Raw genomic sequence first — 23,160 nt, 5'->3', positions numbered from 1 at the left:
TTGGAACTGCCTCAGCTCGTGGCTGGCCGGCCAGTGGTTGGCTGACTCGTGATTGGCTGGGTGGAGGTTGGCTGACTCGTGATTGGCTGGGTGGAGGTTGGCTGACTCGTGATTGGCTGGCTGGCTCGCGGTTAGCTCCTGATTGGTCGACTGCTGGTTCGTCTGGAAGTTTGGGGCCAACTTTGAGCCCGACGGACGAGCTAGCCACCAGCTAGCCTAGCGGAGTAGCGGCAGTAGCAGAGGAGAGGCCAGCAAACTTTCTCTTTCTCTTTCTCTTTGTTTTTCTTTTTCTTTTTCTTCATTTGACCACGGACGGCGTCAGCGGCGCGCTCGGTTGGCGTTGAAGCGCCAACGCCTCTCGATGGATTCCGCTCGCTTTCTGTGGCCTGTGGTGCGCGACGGCGACCGTTAGACCACTTTGGGAGAAGTTGTGCGGATTGTTTTTTTTGGGTTTGTTTTTAGTTTTTTTGGCGGAGGAGGAAAGAGGAAGATGGACGCGGCGGCGGAGCTCGTGTAGCAGTGGGGGTGGGGGGTGGGGGGGTTTGGGAGGGGGGCTGATACTGTTTCTAAAGCTAATGCTAAGCTAACTGGTGCTAATGCTAACGCCGACCGTCGGTCGGAGCTGCTCGGCCGGGCGCAGCGCGAAGCCTTCCGCCGCCTTTGGAGGCCTCCAGGCGGCTTCAAGTCGGTGAGTTTGTTCTGCTTCCTTTTTCTCGATGTTGTGTGCTCGTCTAATTAGCCACTTAGCATCGCCTGTTAGCCTAGCTGTGTGCTGGCCAGGCAGTTAGCCTAGCCGTGCTAACCAAACAAGCACAAATAAGTAGCATGCATCACAAAGCGACTCGGCAAACCGTTTCAAACTTACGTCAACAAAATTGTCCTCCTGTCACATGTTGGCCTCTTCAACTTTATTTTTATTTTTATTATTTTGCGGCTCCCATAAGCGCTTTTCTGTAACTACTTTTGTACTTTCGAGGCAACATTAAAGTAAACACGAGCTGTCATGAACAACTTTTCATTTCACATAATTTTTTGGACTCAGTAAAAAGAGCAAAGATTCGATTTTATTTAGCAATCATTGTTGATTGTCAAATGTAATCAGCGGCATGTTTCTGTTTCTTCAGTATTTACGTCATTCCTAAGACATTATCCTTGATTATGGATCGAAGTCTCTGTCCTACTGACGTCATTGTATCTCTAGCATGATCAATCACTGTCAAGCTTATATTTCCCATTTTTACAACATTTATTATTTATTAGCAATTGTGCAAAATGAATACTAAGGAATTCAGATGCAACATAATTAAAAAAAAAATCACAAGATGAATCAATTATTTAAATAATTGTTATGAATATATTTATTACCACATAGCAACCTCTTCTGTGTTTTTTCCTTTTTGTTTGTTTGGATGACATTCACAGTTGTTTATATCCATCCGCAATTTAGATTTTTGTTTTTCCAAATGTTTATTTTGCTGTGACTGGCAACTCGCCACCCAGCGCAATCTTGCCGTGAATTGAACTACAGATACAAATTTTGTGTCTGAATCGCGATGCATCTAAGAATGGGAAATTTCACGTACTTCCTGTGATCGTTCTTTCACTTTGAAGCTACTATTTGACAGGCAGCACTAATGTGAAGTTGCCAAATGACCATGATTCGAACCTTTTTCTTTCCTTCTTTCCTTGTTTTTTTTTATTCCAGCATTGTTCAAGCAGTTGCATGACATCACAATTTACTCTGTCAATAAAGTTAATATTTGCTCAAGTGCATTTTTTTCTTAACAGAACCTGAATGATTTGTATTTATATATCGCTATTTTATTATTTTACTTTTTGATGGAAATGTTCAATATTTTTTTTAAATGAAAGCTAATTGGTGTGCACTTTGTTTTTGTTGTCACATCATGGCATGAAAAATGGACAAAAATGACAGTTCGGTTACTTGATTGTTGCGTCTGTAATTACAAAATGCTCGTTTTTATGTTTTTGCTCTGGATTTCATCTGCAGCTGATTCGATCATCATCCTCATCATCATCATCATTGCTGTGCCGATGATTGCGACGCTAAGCATGGAGGACGACCTTCGGTATGTCTTGAAGAGCGTGATGCCGATGTCGTCACGGGGCATGGGCCCGTCTTACTTTCCCGCCGCCATGACAGCGCTATTCAAATGGCAGCTCCAACAATGTCTTTTTGAAGAAGAAAAAATGGCCTTCTTTCCATTCAAGTCCAGTTCATTTCTATTGTTCTTTATCAGGCAAGAGTCCCAAAGTGCTTCGCAGTTGACAAATATCAACGACGTCCCCTAATCCAACCACGAGAAGGCATTTGAAACCATCTACTGTAAAAAAAAAAAAAAAAATCCCTTCAAAATGGTCCCACAGTATTAGACACCGATTCATAAAAAAATACATTTTCTAGTTAATAGGCAATATGTATATGTTGTTTAACCCCTGGGCTTTATTTGTCCATTTTCTGGCATTTTTTTTTATGTCTTTCTGTTTTTCATCGAAGAAAAAGCATTTGAAAAAAATACACTAGGGACCTGACATTTTACCAGGATTGTTTAAAAATGTAGAAGTTCAAATTGGCGCCATGCTGTCATTTATAATTATTACCAAACAGGAGGGAGAGATTCACACTAAATTCTTGTAATAATGCCCGATTTTGGCTCATTGACTCCCGTTATAAATCACAGTTTTTGATATGCTGTAAACCTGATGTGTTATAATGCATTTTCCGTGATTACTGTGTGTTGGGGACGTTTTGAGGCAAGCGACTCGCAGTGGCATCTGCAAATGTTGCCGTGCCAACGCGCGCTCCTGATAGGTGGGCTGCTTTCCCGCCCATGCCTCGTCTCACACCTTTGCAACCCCCTCATGTTTCTTGTGTGTGTGTGTGTGTGTGTGTAGACGAGCCGCACAGGTGCAGTAAGGCATCATGGGTAGTAGCTGTTCAAGCTGTCCAGACAAAGACTTGATTGCAGATAATCATCAAAGTAAATTTAAGGTAGGCGTCCTTTTCCTCACGTCACGCGCAAGTCGTCGCAAAGGTTTTCTTGACAAGTTTGAGATGTGGTCCGCGTCCCGACATGACATCGGGATGATGAAGATGGCATTTGTCAAACGGGTCACAGCAAAATGGCTGCCCGCTGCCATTCACTCATATTCCACCAACGCCAAAATATTCGTCAGAATTAGTTTTGTTTTACAACAAGGTATTTTGTTGTCAAGTTCATTTTGGACTCGAGCGGTAAGTGTAAACTTTCAAGCCAGTCCCAATCAAGCTTGTCAAATGGAGTTTGCGGCAAATGACCACAAATTGAACTCTGCAATTTTAACTCTCCAATTTTTGCACATGGAGCCGCCGGCCCTCAAGCGTCAAAGATGAAAAATTCCGAAATCCAAGTCCAGGAAGTCAAAACCCTGCCAACGTTTAGCTTGAGCTACACCCGCTTGTACTCAACCGGCAGGTCAAGCAGGTCGTTACGAGAAGCACCTGTTGCTGGCCGGCTTTTGACTCTCTGGACCTGCTTTTCCCGTCTCTGCCTCCTCCAAACACGCGCGGGCCAACCAGCGCCATTTCCAAATCCAAATTGTTGCTGCGTTGTCCTCAAGTCGGCGTGCAGTCGTTGCCCAATCGGCTTTTCTCAGACTGTCCGGGTCCAAAAAGTCGGCGCGGCCAAGTCCAGCGGCGTTTAGTCGAGCCGCTTCCCGGTCTGGAAATCTTTGACTGGTCACTTTGGAATGTAACCGGGCAGGTGGTCAACGTGGACGACGATGGGAACGAGCTGGGCGCCGGCGTGATGGAGCTGACGGACGGCGAGCTGGTCCTACACACGCATCGCCGTGACGACGTTAGGTGGCCGTACCTGTGCCTGCGCCGCTACGGCTACGACTCCAACCTCTTCTCTTTCGAGAGCGGCCGGCGCTGCCAGACCGGACAAGGTGAGGCCGCACGCGCACGCTTCAACTGTCTTTGTGTGAGCGGGATAGCGTGTGATGGTTCGAGTGTTCCATGCAAGTGTAATCGTGTGTGTTACTGTGGGTGCGTATAATGATTTTTTTAAAAATGATAAATCAAGTAAGTCAATTTCGCCACGTAGCGTTCCTAAAGAAACATGCGATGGGGAGAGTCATTATTTTTCCCATAATGGAGCAGCCCTACTTTCCATGCCGTTTGTAAGGACGGCACGTTTGTGGCGAAGGCCTCGGCGTCAAAACGCTTCTTTTACACCAGACAAGTCTCACGACCACCGTTGGCCCTCGTTGGCCCTCGTTGGCCCTCGTTGGCCCTCGCTTACGTACGCCAAAGTGCGCTCCATACAAACTGCACCATCTAGTGTCCACTAATGACTTTCTATTCAAGACAATACGGCACATTGAGTGCTCAAAACACTCCTGACGCGCACCCCCACGTGGCAAGCCCCCCTTCACATGCGTGTGCGTGTTTGTGTCGCAGGCATCTTTGCGTTCAAGTGCACGCGTGCCGAGGAAATCTTCAACATGCTGCAGGAAATCATGCACAGTCACAGCATCAACGTTGTGGAGGAAGCCGTGCTGGATGCCAGCCACCAGGGGGCGGCGCTCTCACCTGCAGGTATGCGCGCCAAATAGCGTGCGGCCGCCACACGTTTGCTAACGCGCCCGCGTTTCAGCCCTAGGCTACTCGGTGCCGACGGTGCCCAACGGCGTGTCCCGGCTGCCGTCGGCGGGAGACGTCCCGTCCCACCCGTCCAGCCGCCACCCCTCGGTGGCCAGCACCCGGCTGCCGTCGGTGGGCGAGGAGTCCACGCACCCCCTGCTGGTGGCCGACGAGAGCGCGGCGCGCGCCCCCGCCGCCCAGCCGCCCGACGAGTGCTTTCAGGCGCACACGTACGTCAACACGGCGCGGCTGCTGGAGGAGCCGCCGAGCCCGCCGGAGAGCCCCGCCTCCCCGGAGGCGCCGCGCCAGCCCACCCCTCCGCCCCCTGCGCCAGAGCCCCGGGTGCTGCTGGAGCCACAGGGCGCGCGCTTCGTGCTGGGCCCCACGCCGGTCCAGCGGCGGCTGCGGGAGGCGGGAGAGACTCCAGAGAGCGACGGCGAGGCGCCGGCACTGGCGGCGGCGTCCCGCTGCCGCCGCCCGCCCCCGCTGACCCCCGACCTGCACAATGCCAACAACTCTGCGCAGCGGCGCACGGCACTGCTGGACTACGAGAACTTGCCGGCGCTGCCGCCCGTGTGGGAGGCTCGCAAGTCCAGCTGGGAGGACGAGGAAGGCGGCGGCCTGAAGACGCCGGCGCTTAACGGCTTCAACCCGCACGGGCCGCTGTCGGCCGCCCCGGAGCCCTCGCACAACTACGTCAACACGGAGAACGTGACGGCGCCGCTAAGCGCCCACCGGCCCGACGCGGCGCGGCGGCGCCCCGACGGGCCCACCGTCTTCAACTTTGACTTCCGCCGCCTGCCGGGCGAGCCGCCCAAGATGCTCAACTACATCGAGGTGGAGACGGACGGCGGGGGCGGCAACCGGGGGGCATCGGACGGCAGCGACCCGCACACGCCGCGCACCCCCACCTCGCCCCCGCCGCCCGGCACGCCCACGCGGCGCACCGAGCTCTATGCCCTGATCGACATTGAGCGCACGGCCGCCATGTCCAACCTGCAGAAGGCGCGGCCGCGGGACGACGGCACCTCGCGCAAGACGCGCCACAACAGCACCGAGCTGCCCAGCAAGAGCGCCGCCGCCTTGTGACTTTCTTCTTCTTCTATGGTACACATCAGTATTACTGAAGCAAGCATTCCATTTGGGCGCTCTTCGTGCTGCTCCCACTTTCGGTACTCTGCTTCCTTTGTTGATTGCGCCGCAATAAAAACGTATCTTCTCTTTGCATTGGATCGGATCCTCTTTCACTCGCCGCTTCTGTGGTCTCCTTGGCGACCGCCAAAGATGTCGTCATCGGCCCTCTCCAGATTTGCCTTTTTGCTTGAGAGCCGAGCGAGGCGACCCGCAGGTATGCTAAGCGCAAGCGGAGAAAGGCGACTTCCGAGTCTGACCGATGGTTAGCAAGGGAACTGCAACAGTAAGGAACTTTTCAACCGTAATCAAATATTTTCATAAGTCTTCCGATGAAACGTACTCAAACGTAGTTGAATGGCAGCCTTGCCATGGCGTGAGAGTGTTTTATCGTTTTGATTGGCACAAAGCAACTTTGAGGAAGATGGTAGGAACAATGCCACACAAAAACACTACAAATGTGCTGACTGCTTGATAGCATACGTCACTTTCCTCATTCGCTCCAAAGACGGATGTCAATTTGAATGTCGATTACTGCTTTCCTGACAGAAGCGGCAATGCAACACAAAAGTTTTGTCTGAGACAAAAAGGAAAATAGAAGCTACCTGGATAAAAGGACAGTCAAGGATCAACCTTGGCTCAGATGTCACTCGCTGGCGTGAGCTATAAAAAATAAAAGAAGCGACGTAATGCGCTTGTCCTCGTGGGAAATGCGGTCTTCCTTCAGGCATAACAATTCTGCTCTTGTCCATATGGTGCCATAATCAATGTAAACTAAAAGTTCCTTAGTATTGCTTTAGCAGCAGCAACTGTCCAGCTACCGACTTGACAGACGACAGTTTTTTTTTAACCCCCCGTTTATTTGTGGTTAATCATAGGATCATCATTGCTGTCACTAGTAGTCAGGTGTGCAGGACGGGGGCAGCATCCACCTGAGGGGTCGGTGCGTTGACAGATAGCGACACAGTTTTCAAAATAAATGAAGAGGCTGGAGAGAAGTTGCATTTTTATTGTTGTCTTCCATTTGTTCTTCTGCAAAACTGAAATATACAATGCAATAATATGTCACTAAACTATACATGCGAGCACAAACGTAAATGGCAACACAAGTAGCTGTGCATAATGTGAAAATAATCTACAATGCAACCTACACTTAACTGCAACATCACTGGCGTTAGAAATGCAAAGAGGCGAAGAGGGAGAGGAAGCAAGGGGGAGCAAGGGGGAGGGGAGGGAACCACGGGGCACCCTGGCGGCCCACAGGCCCCGAACCGCGTCGCCGGGCCCAGAGCGACGGACCGCGCAGGGGCCGCGCCGCCCCGAACACCAGGGAGAGCCCCGCAACACAGCACCCCCCACGAGACCCAGGGAACGACCAAGACGCAACCGCCACCCAGCAGCCAACAGAGGGGCAGACCCGCCCACGCCCAGCCAGAGGGGGGCAGCACCTGTAGAGTTAGTCCCCTTGCATGCAGTGAATCCGAATATTAGCCCTTAGTGCCCATTGGAGGTGAATCTGCTCGATCCTGTTGGCTCGATCCTGACTATAAAAACACAACCATTAGTTACAAACTGCCAAATGCAGAGACATCAATGTAAGTTATCATCACGAGCGTGTGGTTTTCGCACTGCCCACTAGTCACTGGTGGTGTCATGTGATCAACTGCCGGAACACAGCCGGAGTCAACAGAAAAACAACTACACAAGAACGCCTGTAGAGGGAGACAAAAGACCACAAACAAGGCAGCTCCAACAGGTCATGACAAGTACTGTTATTATATTGCCCTACAACCAGTGGTACTGCATCCACGTCATTGCAGAATTGGAGGACATTTTACATCATAATCGGCTGGTACTGGACTGATGAGCCAATCGGAGGCCGAGAAGGGCGGGTCATGTCCAGGACGTGAAGCGGAAGCTAACCGGAAGCTGACGTCTGTGTTGTTGTGGCGTTCGACAGGCACGTGACTCGTTGGCGACATGGCGGCCGACTCCTCTGCTGCAAAGGTAAAAACAAGGCGCGTCTCTCCTGAGAACGGTCGACGAGGAAGCGCAGCTCTGACGACGTTGTCGGAAGGACGCCAGCCGCCGCCGTTTTCGACGCTCATTTCCCCGCCGCTGCTCGTGAGCGTGCCGCCGTTGCAGCGGCAGCAAGCTTGCTAGCTAAGCTAACTAGCTAGCAAGCAAGCAGCTAGCAACACGGCACGCGCCGTCAACTAGAGCGGCTGCCGCTTCAAGTTTATTCTCCGCCGAAATTGACATTAAGACAACTTGCTAAATGCTAAACGTGTTTTATTGCGGCCTGAATGTTGACTTGCACTTCCTGTCACTTGTCCAATCCAAATGAGCTGATGCTGAACGAGACGATTTGTTCAGCTTGTGCTCATCGCATGCGGAATTACCCACAATCCTTCGCTGTAGTGACCGTTTTTGGGACACAAACAGTGCTTTGCTGCCATGTTTGTTCTTTCTTTTTTTTTAACTGGGGGTGGGTTTGCTAATGTCTGTCGTGGCCGCCAGATGGCCTGCCCTGTATTGACAACAGAGAACAAGATTTGAAGTTGCGCAGAATTGCTGCCTTTGCAAATGTGACAGCCGTCGCGAGCCTGCTCCAAACAGCCGCCCGCGTTAGTTAGTTAGTTAGTTAGTTGCACTTCACGTCAACCTTTCTTTCCGTCCGCTTGTGTGTTGTCTTCAGGTTGTGTTTGAGCTGGAAGGCGTCTTCGTGCATCCAAGTGGAGATGAAGAGGACGCGCAAGAAGATTTTCTTGTTTGTGGTTCGCTTCGAATTGTTGAGAAGGTTTGTAACGTCTTCATTTCCAGATGGATGGAGGAGCAATTTAGTGAAAAGTGTTTTGGATGTCCCCCTTGGCAGGATGCTGACATCCTGATGGAGTTCACGCCGCTGGAGGATTCCGTGGACCCTTCTCACATCTTATGTGCCGCCAAGGTGCGTGCGTGAACAGACCAGCTCAAATGACCAGTTTGCTCATCGACCAATCACAATTTGACTCCCGATGGCCCCGCTCGCCACTTATGTGTTCATCAAGTCACCAGACTTCCATCTTTCAATGACAAAGAAGCCTTGCGTAATAAAATACAAATATTATACATGTATTCTATATATTTTTATCAAAAGAATTAGTATATGAATAATATTTTGTTAAACAAATGCAAAAACATTTTTAGGTTGTTTAGCCGTCAGTTCTTATTTTGACATTTTCGCAGCGGCAACGTTTCCTTTTTTTACATTTTTTTTTTGAATTTGGTCTTCTTTTCAACGTGCATCAAACACAAATTTTGTCAGCTGCCGTTTGTTGCAAACAAAGTTGTTGTTCCAGCAAAATCTTCTCCCTCCTGACAAAAACGACGTGATGCCGATTGAGACGACCGCGCCTTCAAAACATCTGCGAGCAAATGTGTGCGTGCGTGCGTTACGATTTGGTGCCTATGACAATTTGTGGTTGAGATTTGAGCAAGTGCTGGAAGTGGACATGCACTTTGCCACGTGTGCTGAGGCGCATCCCGGTTGGCCATCCTGGCGCTTCCTGCGTGTGTGCGTGCGCACGCGGGCGCCCTCTGCTGTGCCAGCAGGACTCCAGCTCGGTGATGGAGTGGGACCAGGACGGCGGCCCGCGCCCGTTGGAGAGCCAGCACAGCTACGAGACGGAGTGGGACCTGATCAACGCCGCGCCCTTCAAGAAGAAGGCGTGCGCCGCCGGAGAGGGTCGGCGCAAGCTGAATGGCAAAGGCGTTTTCTTTGTAACGGCCTGCCGGCTGACGCGTCCTTCCTCCCTCCTTCCCGTCTGTCAGGTTCGGCCGCGGGTGTCCACGCGCGCGGCGGCCGCTTCTTTTCCGTCAGCCTGGCTCAGCTGGCCGCCGTCACGCTCCAAGAGGAACGCCGGCAGCGCTGCGACGCGCCCGCGCTGCTCTTCACGCTCAAGGGGTCCTCGTCGTCGCTGCCCACGCTGCACTTCCAGCAGGGCGGCAGCAAAGAGCTCCTGGACGGTCTGAGCCGAGTGGCCGCGCTCAGCCAGTGAGTACAAGCGCTCGCCGAATCGGAGGCCAGTGGCGCCCAAGCACTTCATTTATATGCTAATTGTCTCCCTTTGAAGCAAATATCAGCTTATGAAAAGTCTTATCGCAGACCGTCACACAGGAAATTGAGCTGAGGCCAAATCCGCTTACATCCTCACAACACACACACACACACACTTGAACCTCTACCATAACAAAGAAGCTTTTTCAAATCTTGTTTTTCTGCCTGCTTGTGTCTGACAGTTGACCAAATAAGAAATTCAGCATGCTCTCTGCAAGCGCTTGATTTGTCACTCGCAGTTGATGTTTACTGTCAAACGGAAGGAAAACAAATGCAAAATGGTCATTTCCTAAGTTGGACTTCAGGAAAGTTGGCATGCAAAAAAAAAAAAGGCCGCCCACGATGGAGAAGATGCTGCAGTTGGCCACCAAACGTGCAACGGCGGCCAGTAGTTGGGTTACCATCCAGCCATTTTTATTCCAATTTTCAAGAAATGCAACAAATAAAACTGAATGGGAACGCTAGAAAAAAAAAGAGGAGAGAAGAAGTTCTTCCCGCTAGGAGTAGGTTTACTTTGAAGTGTATGGGAAATGTCAATTTTGGCAATGGAAAGCGAGACTGGACACGTCGCCCGTTTTGATCGGATATGACGTCACACGTACGTTTGTAATCCCAAAGCAATGGCGGACGATTAAGTCAGGTATGCTTGGGGGTGCGACCAAACGCAAATCTTTTTGGAATAAAAGAAGCCATTTTAGATGGAAAACAGCAAAAGCAAACTCGTACGACGACGTCATCGCGCGGCGCAGTCTTTTCCTGCTCGTCGTCTTCTTCTTTTAAATGAGTGGTGGAGCCCATCTCTATGGTGTACAGCGCCACCTGCAGCGGCGGAGTCCCCTCAATATTGGCAAAAGAGCAACCGATGGAAACGAGCACGAGTGGCACCGTCGTCCGTTTTGCGCATTTTTTTCCAGTAAATGTGCTTAAAAAATGAGAACGGATGCCAAGCTGACTATTGATTTTGTTTTTGCCGTTTGCTGACGACGCTGGATTACATTTGGCAGGTGCGCGCAGGACCCGTCTCGTCTGCTGATCGGCTCTTCCAGCAAGGTTCTGAGTCAGTCCTTCGAGAACCTGGCGGACGAGCACAACTTTGGCCTGGTCCACGTAAGTCTTGACACGCTGACGCACGCGCGCACGTACTGACGCGGCCGCTGCGTCCGGCAGAAGTTGCGCAAGGATCCGTACGTGGCCACGTTGGGCCGCTTCTCCAAAGTCACCAACTACATCTTCGACGCCTTCCGCGGGACGGAGGAGCAGCACCAGCGCCCCCCGGAGGAGGTCGCCCACCTGCTGGGCGAGCTCATCCCCGGCCTGGAGATCAACCAGCAGGAGGAGCCGGGCTTTGAGGTCATCACCAGGGTGAGATGTCCGTCCGTCCGTCCGTACGTCACGTCCGGCCAATCTTCACTTTGCACAACGTCAAGATGCCAAGTCTTCCGCATTGTCCAGATTTCACAATACAAATTTCGATAAAACGGTCGCTTTTAACCCCCTGGGCATTATTATAGTTTGATTAAATTTTTGTAATTTTGCCAAAATCCGGCATTTCCTTTGAATTGAGATAGCTATTTTTTTCACTTTCAACCACTCAAAATGTTCAGTGGCATCAGACCTATCTACACATATATATATATATATATATATATATATTTTTTAATGCCCCCTATGGACAATAATAGCAGTATTATGCTAATAGCAAGAATAACTATGCTGTATATATATATAAAATAAAAGTCTAATTTGAATATTTCATATGACATATTTAGAGGCTCAAACAAGTCCATAAGTCATAACAATATAATTTTTTGATGCATGCATTTTGTATTCATTTATTAGCCTTTGGCGCCACCTAGTGGATTTTTGTGTTAACACTCTAAAGACACAAATTCCTCTATTTTCATGTTTATGACTCGTCAAAGAAGCGATTGCATCAGTAATCACGGAAAATGCATTATAACACATCAGGTTTACAGCATATCAAAAACTGTGATTTATAACGGGAGTCAATGAGCCAAAATCGGGCATTATTACAAGAACTTGGTGTGAATCTCTCCCTCCTGTTTGGTAATAATTATAAATGACAGCATGGTGCCAATTTGAACTTCTACATTTTTAAACAATCCTGGTAAAATGTCAGGTCCCTAGTGTATTTTTTTCAAATGCTTTTTCTTCGATGAAAAACAGAAAAGGCCAGAAAATGGACAAATAACGCCCATGGGGTTATGGCTGCAATATGGAACTTTCCCCCCAAAATATATATATATTTTTTATGACTGGCATGTCTTCTAATTGGTAGATGAACACCTCAGCTGCTCACAATGGCTACTCCTAATAGTTGTCAGATCGGATTGGGGTTTGAATTTCCCGCGCCCTGTCTGCAGATGTGACGTCTCGTGCGCGGTGTGTCTGTGAAGAAGGCTATGTGCAGTTTCATTTTTCGTCAGCAGGTGGCAGTAGCAATTGAAAATGGGATATTCTATGTCCGGTAGCTCGAAGTATTAGCGTGCGCCCCAAGAAGTCTTGATGAGTTTTAGTTTTGAATGCTGGAGCCGTCCTTTGGGCCCCCCGTCCAGTCCCGTCTTCCACGTCTCCCTGTTGGACACGCAGCTGATTCTGATGACAGTTCGTCAGCAAGCTGCGGAGAAGCCAGATGACCATCTTCACCTGCGTTGGAATGGGGAGACATGGAAAACAGGCGGAATAGTGAGCCCCGAGGACCGGCCTCGTTTCAAAAACGGCCAGCAGGTGGCAGCAGCGTATAAGAGATCAACAAGGGCCAGGTTGCAACAAGCTCTTTTCCCAGATTTGTGAATAAGATGAAACTTAGCTAGATTTGAACGCTAATTGCTGCAAAATTGAAATGGAAGCCCAAAGCAGAGACTCTGATCTTTCTTTTGGTACTTTTGATAGCAATAGAAGCGAATATTCTGTGGGCCGAATCCAGTCAAACAGCCGGGAGCGAAGGGGGTTGCGTCAGTCAAAATGGCTGCCAATGAGTTACGAATTCAAATCATGACTCACATTGTGCAAAAAGGAGCCACAATCCTTGCCAGATAATCGAATCAAGTGGAAAACAGCCAATAAACGGGCCGGCCGACGGGTTGGTGAAACCGCACTCGTTTGGACTCGGCTTGGTTTTGTCCGACCGTTTTTCTCAACCTGCGCGGATGACGTCATGCCATAAATGGCACGAGGGAACGTCGAGCGTCACTTGAAGGAAAAAGATGATGTCGTCGTTTGCGGAATGTGAAGCAAGCGGCAAAATGCATTTCAGAGATCTGGGCGGGCTCATGCAAGGACCAATCACGGCTCGGCTGTCTTGCGCTGGTGGTCATGTGACGTCGGCAAGATGGCCGCATGCCCCCTTGGAGGACTTTTGCCGCTTCCTTGGCATTCCTCAAAGGCAATGGGAAAGTTCCATTTGGACGGCAGATTGTTGCCACGGAAACGTTGACGCGCAGAAAGACTTTTGTTGTGAGTATGTTTGCTGCCTGTGATGTGTGTGCGTGCGCCCCCCAGGTGGACCTGGGGCCGCGGGCGCAGGTGTCGAGGAGCGCGCCGGTGTCGGTGTCCACGTGGAACGCGCATCAGGACCAGGACGGTCGCCTGACGCACGTCGGCCGGCTGCAGGACGACATCTTCAGGGGGGTGCGTCGCGTTCCATCGTGTTCCGCTTTAGCTTTAGCTTTAGCTTTAGCTTTGACGGCGCTTGTGCTTTGGTCCCCGCGCAGGGTTTGTGCCACGCGCTGAGGAAAGAAGCCTGGAAGTTTCTTTTGGGCTATTTCCCCTGGAACAGCACGCTGGACCAGAGGAAAAGTCTGCAGAGGAGCAAAACGTACGTAGCGACCGCTCGGCGTCGTCACGCTCGCCGCGCCGCGACTCGGCTGCTTTGGCGATTCTGACCAAATATGCAAATCTCATTCCAAATGTCCGTTACAAAAAAGATTTTGCTCGTAAAAACACAAAAACATTTGATTGTCCTATTGAACACAAAGTATTTTATTTAGGAACAATAACATTTGCTACACGAAGAAAGAAATGTTCACATTCGGCGTGTCACGTGACCAGTCGGCCATTTTCACAACATTTGCTTCCCCCAAAAAGCTGACGACGAGTTGAGCCCGTTTTTAAGCGTCACTTTTTCAAAGTGCGTTCATGAGCCAATGGCTGGCGAGGCTCACCCTGGTTAACGTTGCGGGTGTGCCGGAGTTGAAGCCATCCGACGTCGGACGAGAGGCGAGATACACCCTGGAGCGGTCGTCGGCCGACGGCGGCGACAAACAAGCAGTTTAAGAGTTGCGATGCAAACAAAATCCGTTGCGCAAAAGCTTTGTGCTGGCGCGGTTTGACGACGACGACGGCGGCGGCGGCGACCTTTGGGCTCATCCCAGACTCCAAATTGTCCTCGGCTGCGCATACGCGGCCCAGGATCGCTCGAGGGTGCGAGCGGCCGTCCTGCGAGTGTGACGGATGTGAAGTTGCTGTTGCAGGGACGAATACTTCCGCATGAAGCTGCAGTGGAAGTCGGTGAGCGACGAGCAGGAGCGAAGGAACTCGCGACTTCGGGACTACAGGAGTCTGATCGGTGAGAAGTCGCCGTCGCCGTCGCTCGCCCGCTCGCTCGCCCGCTCGCTCGCCCGCCTCTCTCACAGTCCGCCGTTTCCAGAGAAAGATGTCAACCGGACAGACCGAAGCAATCGATTCTACGAGGGGACGGATAACCCGGGTCTGGTCCTCCTGCACGACATCCTCATGACCTACTGCATGTACGACTTTGACCTGGGTGAGCTCACGGCCGCCGTCGGCTGCCGTCGGCTGCCGCCGGCGTGTGTGCTGACCGTGCGTGCGTGTGTGCGTGCGTGCGTGCAGGTTACGTGCAGGGCATGAGCGACCTGCTGTCGCCCATCGTCTTCGTGATGGACAACGAGGTGGACGCTTTCTGGTGCTTCGTCTCCTTCATGGAGCAGATGGTGAGTTGAAGTCAACGCCGCTCGCGATTGGCCGGCCGACCGACGCTTGGCGTTTTGCAGCGTCCCAACTTTGAGGAGCAAATGCAAGGCATGAAGACGCAGCTGATCCAGCTCAGCTCGCTGCTCAGGCTGCTGGATCCAAACTTCTGCAACTATCTGGGTATGCAAAGCACACCAAAGCTTCCGGCGAATTTGTCAACCAAGCCAAAGTGTTTTGGGCTTGACGCCCTTTGACCTGCATTTTCAGAATCTCAGGATTCGGGTTACCTGTACTTCTGCTTCCGCTGGCTGCTGATCCGCTTCAAGAGGGAGTTCTGCTTCCACGACGTCCTCAGGCTGTGGGAGGTCAGCGCGGCGTCGGGGTCGCGAGCCGCTTGGCGCGAGCCGCCCGGCTGACCCGCCCGGCTGACCCGCCGTCTTTGTGCTCAGGTGATGTGGACGGGCCTGCCTTGTGGCAACTTCCATCTTTTGCTGTGCTGCGCCATCTTGGACGCGGAGAAGAAGATCATCATGGAGGAGAAGTTTGACTTCAACCAGATCCTCAAAGTAAACGTGACGCTCGTCCGTCCGCCGCCGTCCGTTTGTCTTGTGGCGTAACCGGCGCCTTTGCTTTGGCCAGCACGTCAACGAGCTCTCCATGAAGCTGGACGTGGAGGAAATCCTGGCCAAGGCGGAAAGCATCTGGATGCAGATCGGGAAGTGTCAGGTAGCGGCCGGCGCATCCGCAACACACAAACGTGCGCCGCCAAACGACACCCGAGGCGGAGGACGACCGGCGCCGTCTTTGTTTTCGTCACACAAACATGAAAAGGGCACGCGGGTCAGCAGGGCTCCATTTTCCACTCGAGTCATTTTCATGGCTGAAAAAATGCAATCAAATTGTCCAATCGATCAGAGCCTTTGGCCAAGTCGGCTTCAGCAGGGTAACAAGATGGCGTCCGTGTGTCATGCGACCAGCAGTTGACAAATCAGCAAGATGTGGACGCCATCTTGTTACCCTGCTGAAGCCGACTTGGCCAAACTATGAATGGCTCTGCAATGAATGATTCAAGCATCGGAACGTCCTCAAGTTTTGGAACTGATGATGATGATGACGATGTTGATGATGATGATGATGTGCTACAAGCGCGTTTGTTTTCCAAGAGCGCGTTGACCTTGTTTGACTTGAAGATTTTGCTTTGCATGCGGCGACCGTGTCACGTCTGCCATGTCTGACGATCACGCGCCGTCCGCAGGGCCTCCCGCATTCCGTGGTCGACATCCTGCCGTTGGACTCGGAAGCTGGCCGCAACCTGAGCGGGGACGCGGAGTCGGAGGCGGCGGCGGCGGAGTCGGCGGCGGCGGCGGAGTCGGTGGCGGCGGCGGAGTCGGCGGCGGCGTCCTCGTTGCATCGAGAGCGACGCGCGTGCGCCAACTCCAACTCTTGCTTGCGCGTCGTCGACTGTCAGCATCTCAGCAAAGTCGCCTTCATGTCGTAGCCAAGGTGGGCTTTTTTTTTCTTCTTCTTTTTTACCGCCTGCACTTTTTTGTGGTCTGTGCCGCTGGACAGGAAGTTGCATCCGTCCCCGACACATTTTGTGAAGGAGAAGACATTTTGGAGCACGCGGGTCGTCACCGTCGTCATCGTGTCGGTTGCTTGGCAGCAGATGTCAACATTAAAAAGTTTCTCTTCTACTTTTCATGGCTTGACTTTGATTTGCATGACGAAACTTTCACGCCGATTTCGAATCAGACGGCTCGTGTTTGTTTGCCAACCTTTGAGCAAGGCACGTATGGGAAAAGGAAACCAAAAGCCCAACGACTTAGGACGAAAGTGCCAAAGGTCTTTCACTCTGGTTGACCTTGAAAATGTCACTTGAATCATCAGACTTGATTCGGTGGCAATTTGCGGCGTTTTGTGCCGAGCTGTAAAAACGGTAAAAAGTCGCCTCACCAATTATTGAGACGCGAACAAAGGTCGACAAAAGCTGGTAAACAAATCAACACTGCCGTTCACACATCAGGGGTCCGCCGCAGCTTGGACAAACGGAATGGACTGCTGCATGAGCTCCATGGGAAGCCACATGGACGGATGGACGGACGGACGGACGGACGGACGGACGGATGGACGGACGGACGTCTAATTGGACCGCCGTTCAGCATGATCAACACGTGTCCACGATTTGATGTCGGCCACAGCAAATGCACAATTTGATGCAGCCCACCAAGAAGGTCCGCAAGCCCGCACCAGACGGTCGGATGGACGGACGGACGCCACCTCACCTTTGCCCACCACGACCATCAACAAACATGGCGGAAGCAGCCCGACTCCGACCTCGGAGGTACGTGACGTGCTTCAACTGGTCGACTATTTGAAAGTCCACTGAGGTTTTTGTACACCGGGACGGACTGACCCTTGACCTTCACATGTGACCCCAAAGCAAACGGTGCTCATCGTGGCGTACGTGCAGGTGGGGCCTTTTGATGGTAGACTTGTTTGGTCTCATTTAGGATGATCAACAAAACCCGTTCCTGACCCGATTGCACCTCAACCCAGCGTAAAAAGGCGACCTTCCGCTTTTCACCTGACGTGACCTCACCCGCAATGTTGGCTTGCGTTTGTGCTGGCTTGCGTTTGTGCTCTCGTGGACTCGATGTCACTCGCTTGCCGATGACTCTGCGTTCTCGAGACAAACATTGATTGTGTGCAGGGCTGGACTGGCCATCTGGCGCAGGGGGCAGACGCCCGCTGGGCCGGCCCATGCAGTGCTTTTTCATGATCATTTTCCGACATTTTTCCATAAGAGACCACAATTTAGAAGGGCCGGTCCCAATAATCCATTTCCATTATCGATGGCAAACAAACATCAGTGGCAGAACTACGTTAGGCAAGAGCGACTGGGCTCAAAATGCCAAGGCTGATTTTATTTTTATTTTTTTGGTGCCAGTCCAGCCCTGATCGAGTGTGACTGGAGTCATGAGACTCAAGTCCTCCAAGTGGTCTTTTTCAAGTCCACTGAATATTTTTCTGAAATGAGTTTTTCCCTCAGCTTCAAAGTGGATTTTGGCCAAGCGTCCGCATGCTGTTGAATGCGAGATGCAGCGTGCGCCTCGCTATCGCCGCATCGGCGGCACATCTGACAGGCGGCGCTTTCATTTCCTGACTGACAGGAAATTGGCCAAGACGGGCAGGTGCTTGCTGTCGTTATCAGCTGACGCGTTGGCCCGCCTTTTGTGCTTCTCAACACACACACACACACACACACACGATGAGGGGTGTCAGAGTGGGGCCCCTCCTCCCCGGCCCCTCCCTATTTAAGCGCGACGGCGGAGGGCGCGCGCAGCGTTTGCGCAACGGCGGCCGTGCCAGCGTTGAGACTGGAGCGCTCGTGGTACTCGTACACTCACTGGTTCCCGATGGCGTCCTCGCACGTGATGAAGGACGACCAGCAGGAGGCGCCGGCGGCCGCTCCCGCCGTGCAGCCCGTCATGATGATGTTCTCCAGCAAGTACTGGAGCCGACGCGGACTCTCCTTCGACTCGGCCATGTTCGACCGCCGTCCGCCGCTGCGCCACACCGGTGGACAGATGGTGACGTCGTCGTCGTCGTCGTCAAAACATCCGACTGACCTTTGCTAATGTCGACATTTCTCTGTGCGTGTGTGTCTAGTCGCGCCGTCCGTCCTTCAGTCCCATCAGCGAGAGCGCCGGCGGTCCGAGTCAGGCGGTGGTGTTTTCCCTGAAGAACGAGGTGGGCTGTCTGGTGCGAGCGCTGCGACTCTTCCAGGTGAGTCAAATCAAAAGTTGGAAACCTCCAGACGCAAACGCAGGAAACGCAAATCAAGTGCAATTGATGAACCAGAGGGAGAAAAAAGGGAGCAGATCAAAGGACGTGAGTGGACTGGTCGCCGTGACGGGAACGAGTGTGACGTGACAGGACCTGATGTGACTTGGCTTGCTGCGGCGTGACTCGACATCGGGTGTGACGAGGATGACTTGGTTAGCTGTTCACGCACCAACTTCCACAGCGACTGGACAAACGCCGCAGATGAAGGCCCCGCCCCGTCCGTCCACACGAAAGCCCGTTTCAATAGCATTTAGGCCGTTTGTCCACAAGATGGATCGCAGCTTGAACGCCATCACTTTTGAAAGCCGGCTCCAGGGTGGAAAGATTTCAAAAGGCGTCCGTCTGGACGCCATATGCGGCGATGGCGTGATGGTCGCAGCTCCATGACGTTGATGACGTCTGCGCCAATTCTCGCGTGACAAACCGTCAGCTTGTCAACAACAATGGCGGATAGTCATCGTTTTGCGCAAAACATTTGCCTTTTTTATTCCCACGTTCAACAAGCGCTGTTGTTACTTGAAGCAGCCGCCATCGTGTTCGACTTTTTCATCTTTCCATACAAGCAAAGCCGCGTTTGTTCTGTAGATTGCAATAAAGTTCGAAAAAAAGTGCTCCTTTTCGTGGCTCATTCTTCTTCTTCTACGCTTACTCCCTGTGGCTGCGCTACAGCGCCACTCCAGTCTTGGCATCTACATTACAGCCGTTAAACGTCCTCAGCGTCTTCAAGTCTTGAAAGGCTTCTGCGTGGACGACATTTGTTTGAAGAACGAGCTTCCGTCTGGACGGGGCCTAAATAAATAACGACACACACCTGGGGAAGGGAAGACCCACACAGGTGGACGCGGTTCGACATAACGAGACAAGGGAAGACAAAAAACAGCAACCACAAACAAAAACAACAACAGCCACAAGAAAGAAAAAGCCCACCCCCGCAGAAACATGACACAGTCAATTGCGGTCGGGTCAAAAGGTCGGACCGGAGTCCAGCGGTGCGCTTGACGTGTCACGTGACGCTCGCCCTCAACAGGAGAAGCGTGTCAACCTGAACCACATCGAGTCGCGCCCGTCCAAGCGGGTGGCCAACGAGGTGGAGATCTTTGCCGACTGCAGCTGCGACAAGAAGGACTTCAACGAGCTCCTGGAGGTCCTAAAAGATCACGTCAACATCCTGTCCTTCAACACGCCGGCACACGTGTGGGCCACGCAGGCCGGTCAGTGCGCTGCGTCCCGCCGATCGCCGCCGCCGCTCGCCTGTCAGGCCCACGCCCGTCAGGCCCACGCTGTGTTTGTGTGCCGCAGATGAGGAAGACGTGCCGTGGTTCCCCATGAAGATCTCCCAGCTGGATCAGTGCTCCCACAGGGTGTTAATGTACGGCTCTGAGCTGGATGCGGACCACCCGGTACCGTCTGCGTCTGTGTGTGTGTGTGACTTTTGAAGCCACCAGGCCAGGACGTCCGCATGAACGTGACTGGAATGTTTCTTTGTTTGCTCTTCAGGGCTTCAAAGACGAAGTTTACCGTCAGCGCCGCAAGTATTTTGTGAAGGTGGCCATGAAGTACAAGTTGTAAGCACCGGTGGCGGTCGTCATCCGTGTGACGGCTTCGGCTCGCTGCGCTGACGTCGGCCTCCGTGTTTGTGTGTCGGCAGCGGTCAGCCCATCCCCCGCATCGAGTACACGGCGGAGGAGGTGCGCACGTGGGGCGTGGTCTTCCGCGAGCTCAACAAGTTGTACCCTAGCCACGCCTGCAAGGAGTACCTGCGGAACCTGCCGCTGCTGCGCCAGCACTGCGGCTATCGCCACGACAACATCCCGCAGCTGGAGGACGTGTCGTGCTTCCTCCGAGGTGCTCGCTCGCTCGCTCACGCGCTTGCTGCCACTTGTCAGGTCCAGTCAAAGGAAAACATTGAATAAGCAACAGACAAGGAAGGAAGACGAGAGACGTTGATGCTTTTTGCAATCTCCGACCGCTCGGAAGCACACTGTGCCGAGTCCTCCCTTTTTTTGAGGGTGGTCCCTGCTTAAGCAGCCGCTGCTGCTCTAAAGGTCGGGGGGAGCGCAGCAGCAAGCCTCGCAGACATGTGTCATTGCAGTGCAGATTATAATGCAGACATGCTGAAAGTTTCAAGCGGGGAACGCCAAACCTTCCGGCCGCTATCTTGTGATAAGTTCTTGTGATAAGTCATGTTCCGTCTTGCGGGGTTCTGCTTTCTTCACAGGCAACTTCGATTAACACGATTCCAACAAGGTTATCGCGATGAATAAATGCTTTGCAATACTATAAGAGTAAATATAACTTCTGTACATTTCTTCCAACACTTCCACCATTGCAGAGCGCTCCGGTTTCACCGTGCGACCCGTCGCCGGCTACCTGTCGCCTCGAGACTTCCTGGCGGGTTTGGCCTACCGAGTCTTCAACTGCACGCAGTACATCCGCCACAGCACCGACCCGCTCTACACGCCCGAACCGTGAGCGCCCGCCGGCGGAGCAAAAGACTTTTCCCGGCGAACCCGAGCCGCTTCACATGCTGCGTGTCGGCGGGCGTTGTGTTTCAGGGACACGTGTCACGAGCTTCTGGGTCACGTTCCTCTGCTGGCCGACCCAAAGTTTGCTCAGTTTTCTCAGGAGATCGGGCTGGCGTCTCTCGGCGCTTCCGATGACGACGTGCAGAAGTTGGCCACGGTGAGTACTGCGGACGTCTTGTAGCGCTCCGCAGGCTTGTGTCTTTGCGGTGACACGCGTGTGCGTGTGCGTGGTCAGTGTTACTTCTTCACCATTGAGTTTGGCCTGTGCAAGCAAGAAGGTCAGCTGCGAGCCTACGGCGCCGGTTTGCTGTCATCCATTGGAGAACTCCGGGTAACGCACGCACGCACGCACGCATGCAGCTGACTCCTAAAGTCCCAATGACCTTTGAACCCTCTCGTCTGAGCAAGGGTTTCCTCCCGAGGTGGGCGCGGCCTAGTCTGTCTTTTGTCGTTTTCAAGCACGCCTTGTCCGATGAGGCCTGCGTGAGGCCCTTTGACCCCGCCAGCACCTGCAAGCAAGAATGCCTCATCACCACCTTCCAGGACGTTTACTTTGTCTCGGACAGTTTTGACGAGGCCAAGCAGAAGATGCGGTAAACTTTCACCTTTGACACCCCGACAATAACCGCCATATTGATTGTTTTCACCAATCAATATGGCGCACCAAAATACGACCAAGTGTCACGTATTGCAGTCGTCCATTTTAAATAGCGAACAAATACGAAACTGAGACTCGGAAGTCTTTCAAAAAGACGCTCCAGAACGTGGCGACATTCGGCACTCAAGTGACTTTGCGGCTGTTTTCTTTCAGCGAGTTTGCCAAAAGCATCAAGCGTCCGTTCTCGGTGTACTACAACCCGTACACGCAGACCGTGGACCTCCTGAAAGACACGCGCAGCATCGAGGACGTGGTGCAGGACCTCCGCGGCGACCTGACCACCGTGTGCGACGCTCTGGGCAAGATGAACACCTACATGGGCATCTGAAACCACGCCCACCCCGCAGACGCCGCCCTCGCCATCGGCGTGGCGGAAGGTGCAAGAAAGGAACCCGACAGAAGAGATTTGGAATGGAGGGGGAGTCCGCCGTTGCGTTTCATGTCATCGATAAGACGTGCCCAATAAAATGCCAGCGTCTGAACAATGCTTGCTTTTCCACTTGACTGTCTGCATTTGCCGGCAAATGCGCAAGGGGGCGCTCACTGTCACTTTCTTCTTTCCTCTGGACGCCGCGTCCATGCGAGCGTCTTGACGTGACGCAAGCGGCAAATGACGACATTTGGGCGGGAACAGGCCAGTCTTGTAAACGAGATGATTGATCCGTTAGCCGCTCCAATAACCCCTGGGCGTTATTTGTCCATTTTCTGGCTTTTTCTGTTTTTCATCAAAGAAAAAGCATTTGAAAAAAATACACTAGGGACCTGACATTTTACCAGGATTGTTTAAAAATGTAGAAGTTCAAATTGGCGCCATGCTGTCATTTATAATTATTACCAAACAGGAGGGAGAGATTCACACCAAGTTCTTGTAATAATGCCCGATTTTGGCTCATTGACTCCCGTTATAAATCACAGTTTTTGATATGCTGTAAACCTGATGTGTTATAATGCATTTTCCGTGATTACTGATGCAATCGCTTCTTTGACGAGTCATAAACATGAAAATAGAGGAATTTGTGTCTTTAGAGTGTTAACACAAAAATCCACTAGGTGGCGCCAAAGGCTAATAAATGAATACAAAATGCATGCATCAAAAAATTCTATTGTTATGACTTATGGACTTGTTTGAGCCTCTAACTATGGCATATGAAATATTTAAATTTGTTTCTTTTATTTTATATATATATACAGCATAGTTATTCTTGCTATTAGCATAATACTGCTATTATTGTCCATAGGGGGCATTAAAAAAAAAAAATAAAATAAAATCTATATATGTGTAGATAGGTCTGATGCCACT

The 23,160-nt window shown here is 51.8% G+C and overlaps 3 protein-coding genes across 8 annotated transcripts; all 3 read left to right on the top strand.

Annotated features, from left to right (window-relative positions):
* The first annotated feature begins 55 nt into the window (after window positions 1-55).
* Window positions 56-5,875, top strand: LOC144054055 (fibroblast growth factor receptor substrate 2-like). The gene is made up of 6 exons (XM_077569112.1): window positions 56-688; window positions 2,012-2,090; window positions 2,917-3,013; window positions 3,765-3,951; window positions 4,466-4,603; window positions 4,662-5,875. The coding sequence occupies exons 3-6, from the start codon at window positions 2,945-2,947 to the stop codon at window positions 5,735-5,737; spliced, it is 1,470 nt and encodes a 489-aa protein (XP_077425238.1). The 5' UTR covers window positions 56-688; window positions 2,012-2,090; window positions 2,917-2,944; the 3' UTR covers window positions 5,738-5,875.
* A 1,682-nt stretch (window positions 5,876-7,557) lies between these two features.
* tbc1d15 (TBC1 domain family, member 15) lies at window positions 7,558-21,131 on the top strand. Of its 5 annotated transcripts, none has more exons than XM_077569103.1 (18): window positions 7,558-7,786; window positions 8,478-8,579; window positions 8,655-8,729; window positions 9,374-9,506; window positions 9,593-9,815; window positions 10,883-10,985; window positions 11,046-11,240; window positions 13,401-13,529; window positions 13,613-13,716; window positions 14,372-14,466; window positions 14,548-14,664; window positions 14,751-14,851; window positions 14,912-15,011; window positions 15,099-15,196; window positions 15,281-15,397; window positions 15,471-15,557; window positions 16,087-16,334; window positions 21,010-21,131. In XM_077569103.1, the coding sequence occupies exons 1-17, from the start codon at window positions 7,760-7,762 to the stop codon at window positions 16,327-16,329; spliced, it is 2,049 nt and encodes a 682-aa protein (XP_077425229.1). In that variant the 5' UTR covers window positions 7,558-7,759; the 3' UTR covers window positions 16,330-16,334; window positions 21,010-21,131. The 5 variants fall into 5 exon arrangements, with proteins under 5 accessions (XP_077425229.1, XP_077425228.1, XP_077425231.1 ...); XM_077569102.1 differs by lacking the exon at window positions 21,010-21,131 and adding an exon at window positions 16,855-17,002; XM_077569105.1 differs by lacking the exon at window positions 21,010-21,131 and adding an exon at window positions 16,401-16,525 and having other exon boundaries at window positions 16,087-16,294.
* On the top strand, window positions 17,017-22,345 carry LOC144054054 (tryptophan 5-hydroxylase 2-like). Of its 2 annotated transcripts, none has more exons than XM_077569111.1 (11): window positions 17,017-17,172; window positions 18,501-18,617; window positions 19,705-19,888; window positions 19,977-20,077; window positions 20,175-20,242; window positions 20,326-20,522; window positions 21,010-21,145; window positions 21,233-21,359; window positions 21,438-21,533; window positions 21,662-21,795; window positions 22,014-22,345. In XM_077569111.1, the coding sequence occupies exons 1-11, from the start codon at window positions 17,017-17,019 to the stop codon at window positions 22,186-22,188; spliced, it is 1,491 nt and encodes a 496-aa protein (XP_077425237.1). In that variant the 3' UTR covers window positions 22,189-22,345. The 2 variants fall into 2 exon arrangements, with proteins under 2 accessions (XP_077425237.1, XP_077425236.1); XM_077569110.1 differs by having other exon boundaries at window positions 17,026-18,421.
* The last annotated feature ends 815 nt before the right edge of the window (window positions 22,346-23,160 follow it).

Source organism: Vanacampus margaritifer, chromosome 6 (assembly GCF_051991255.1).
Source record: "Vanacampus margaritifer isolate UIUO_Vmar chromosome 6, RoL_Vmar_1.0, whole genome shotgun sequence".
NCBI classification, from domain to species: domain Eukaryota; kingdom Metazoa; phylum Chordata; class Actinopteri; order Syngnathiformes; family Syngnathidae; genus Vanacampus; species Vanacampus margaritifer.
This window is presented reverse-complemented; position numbering and strand designations above follow the sequence as displayed.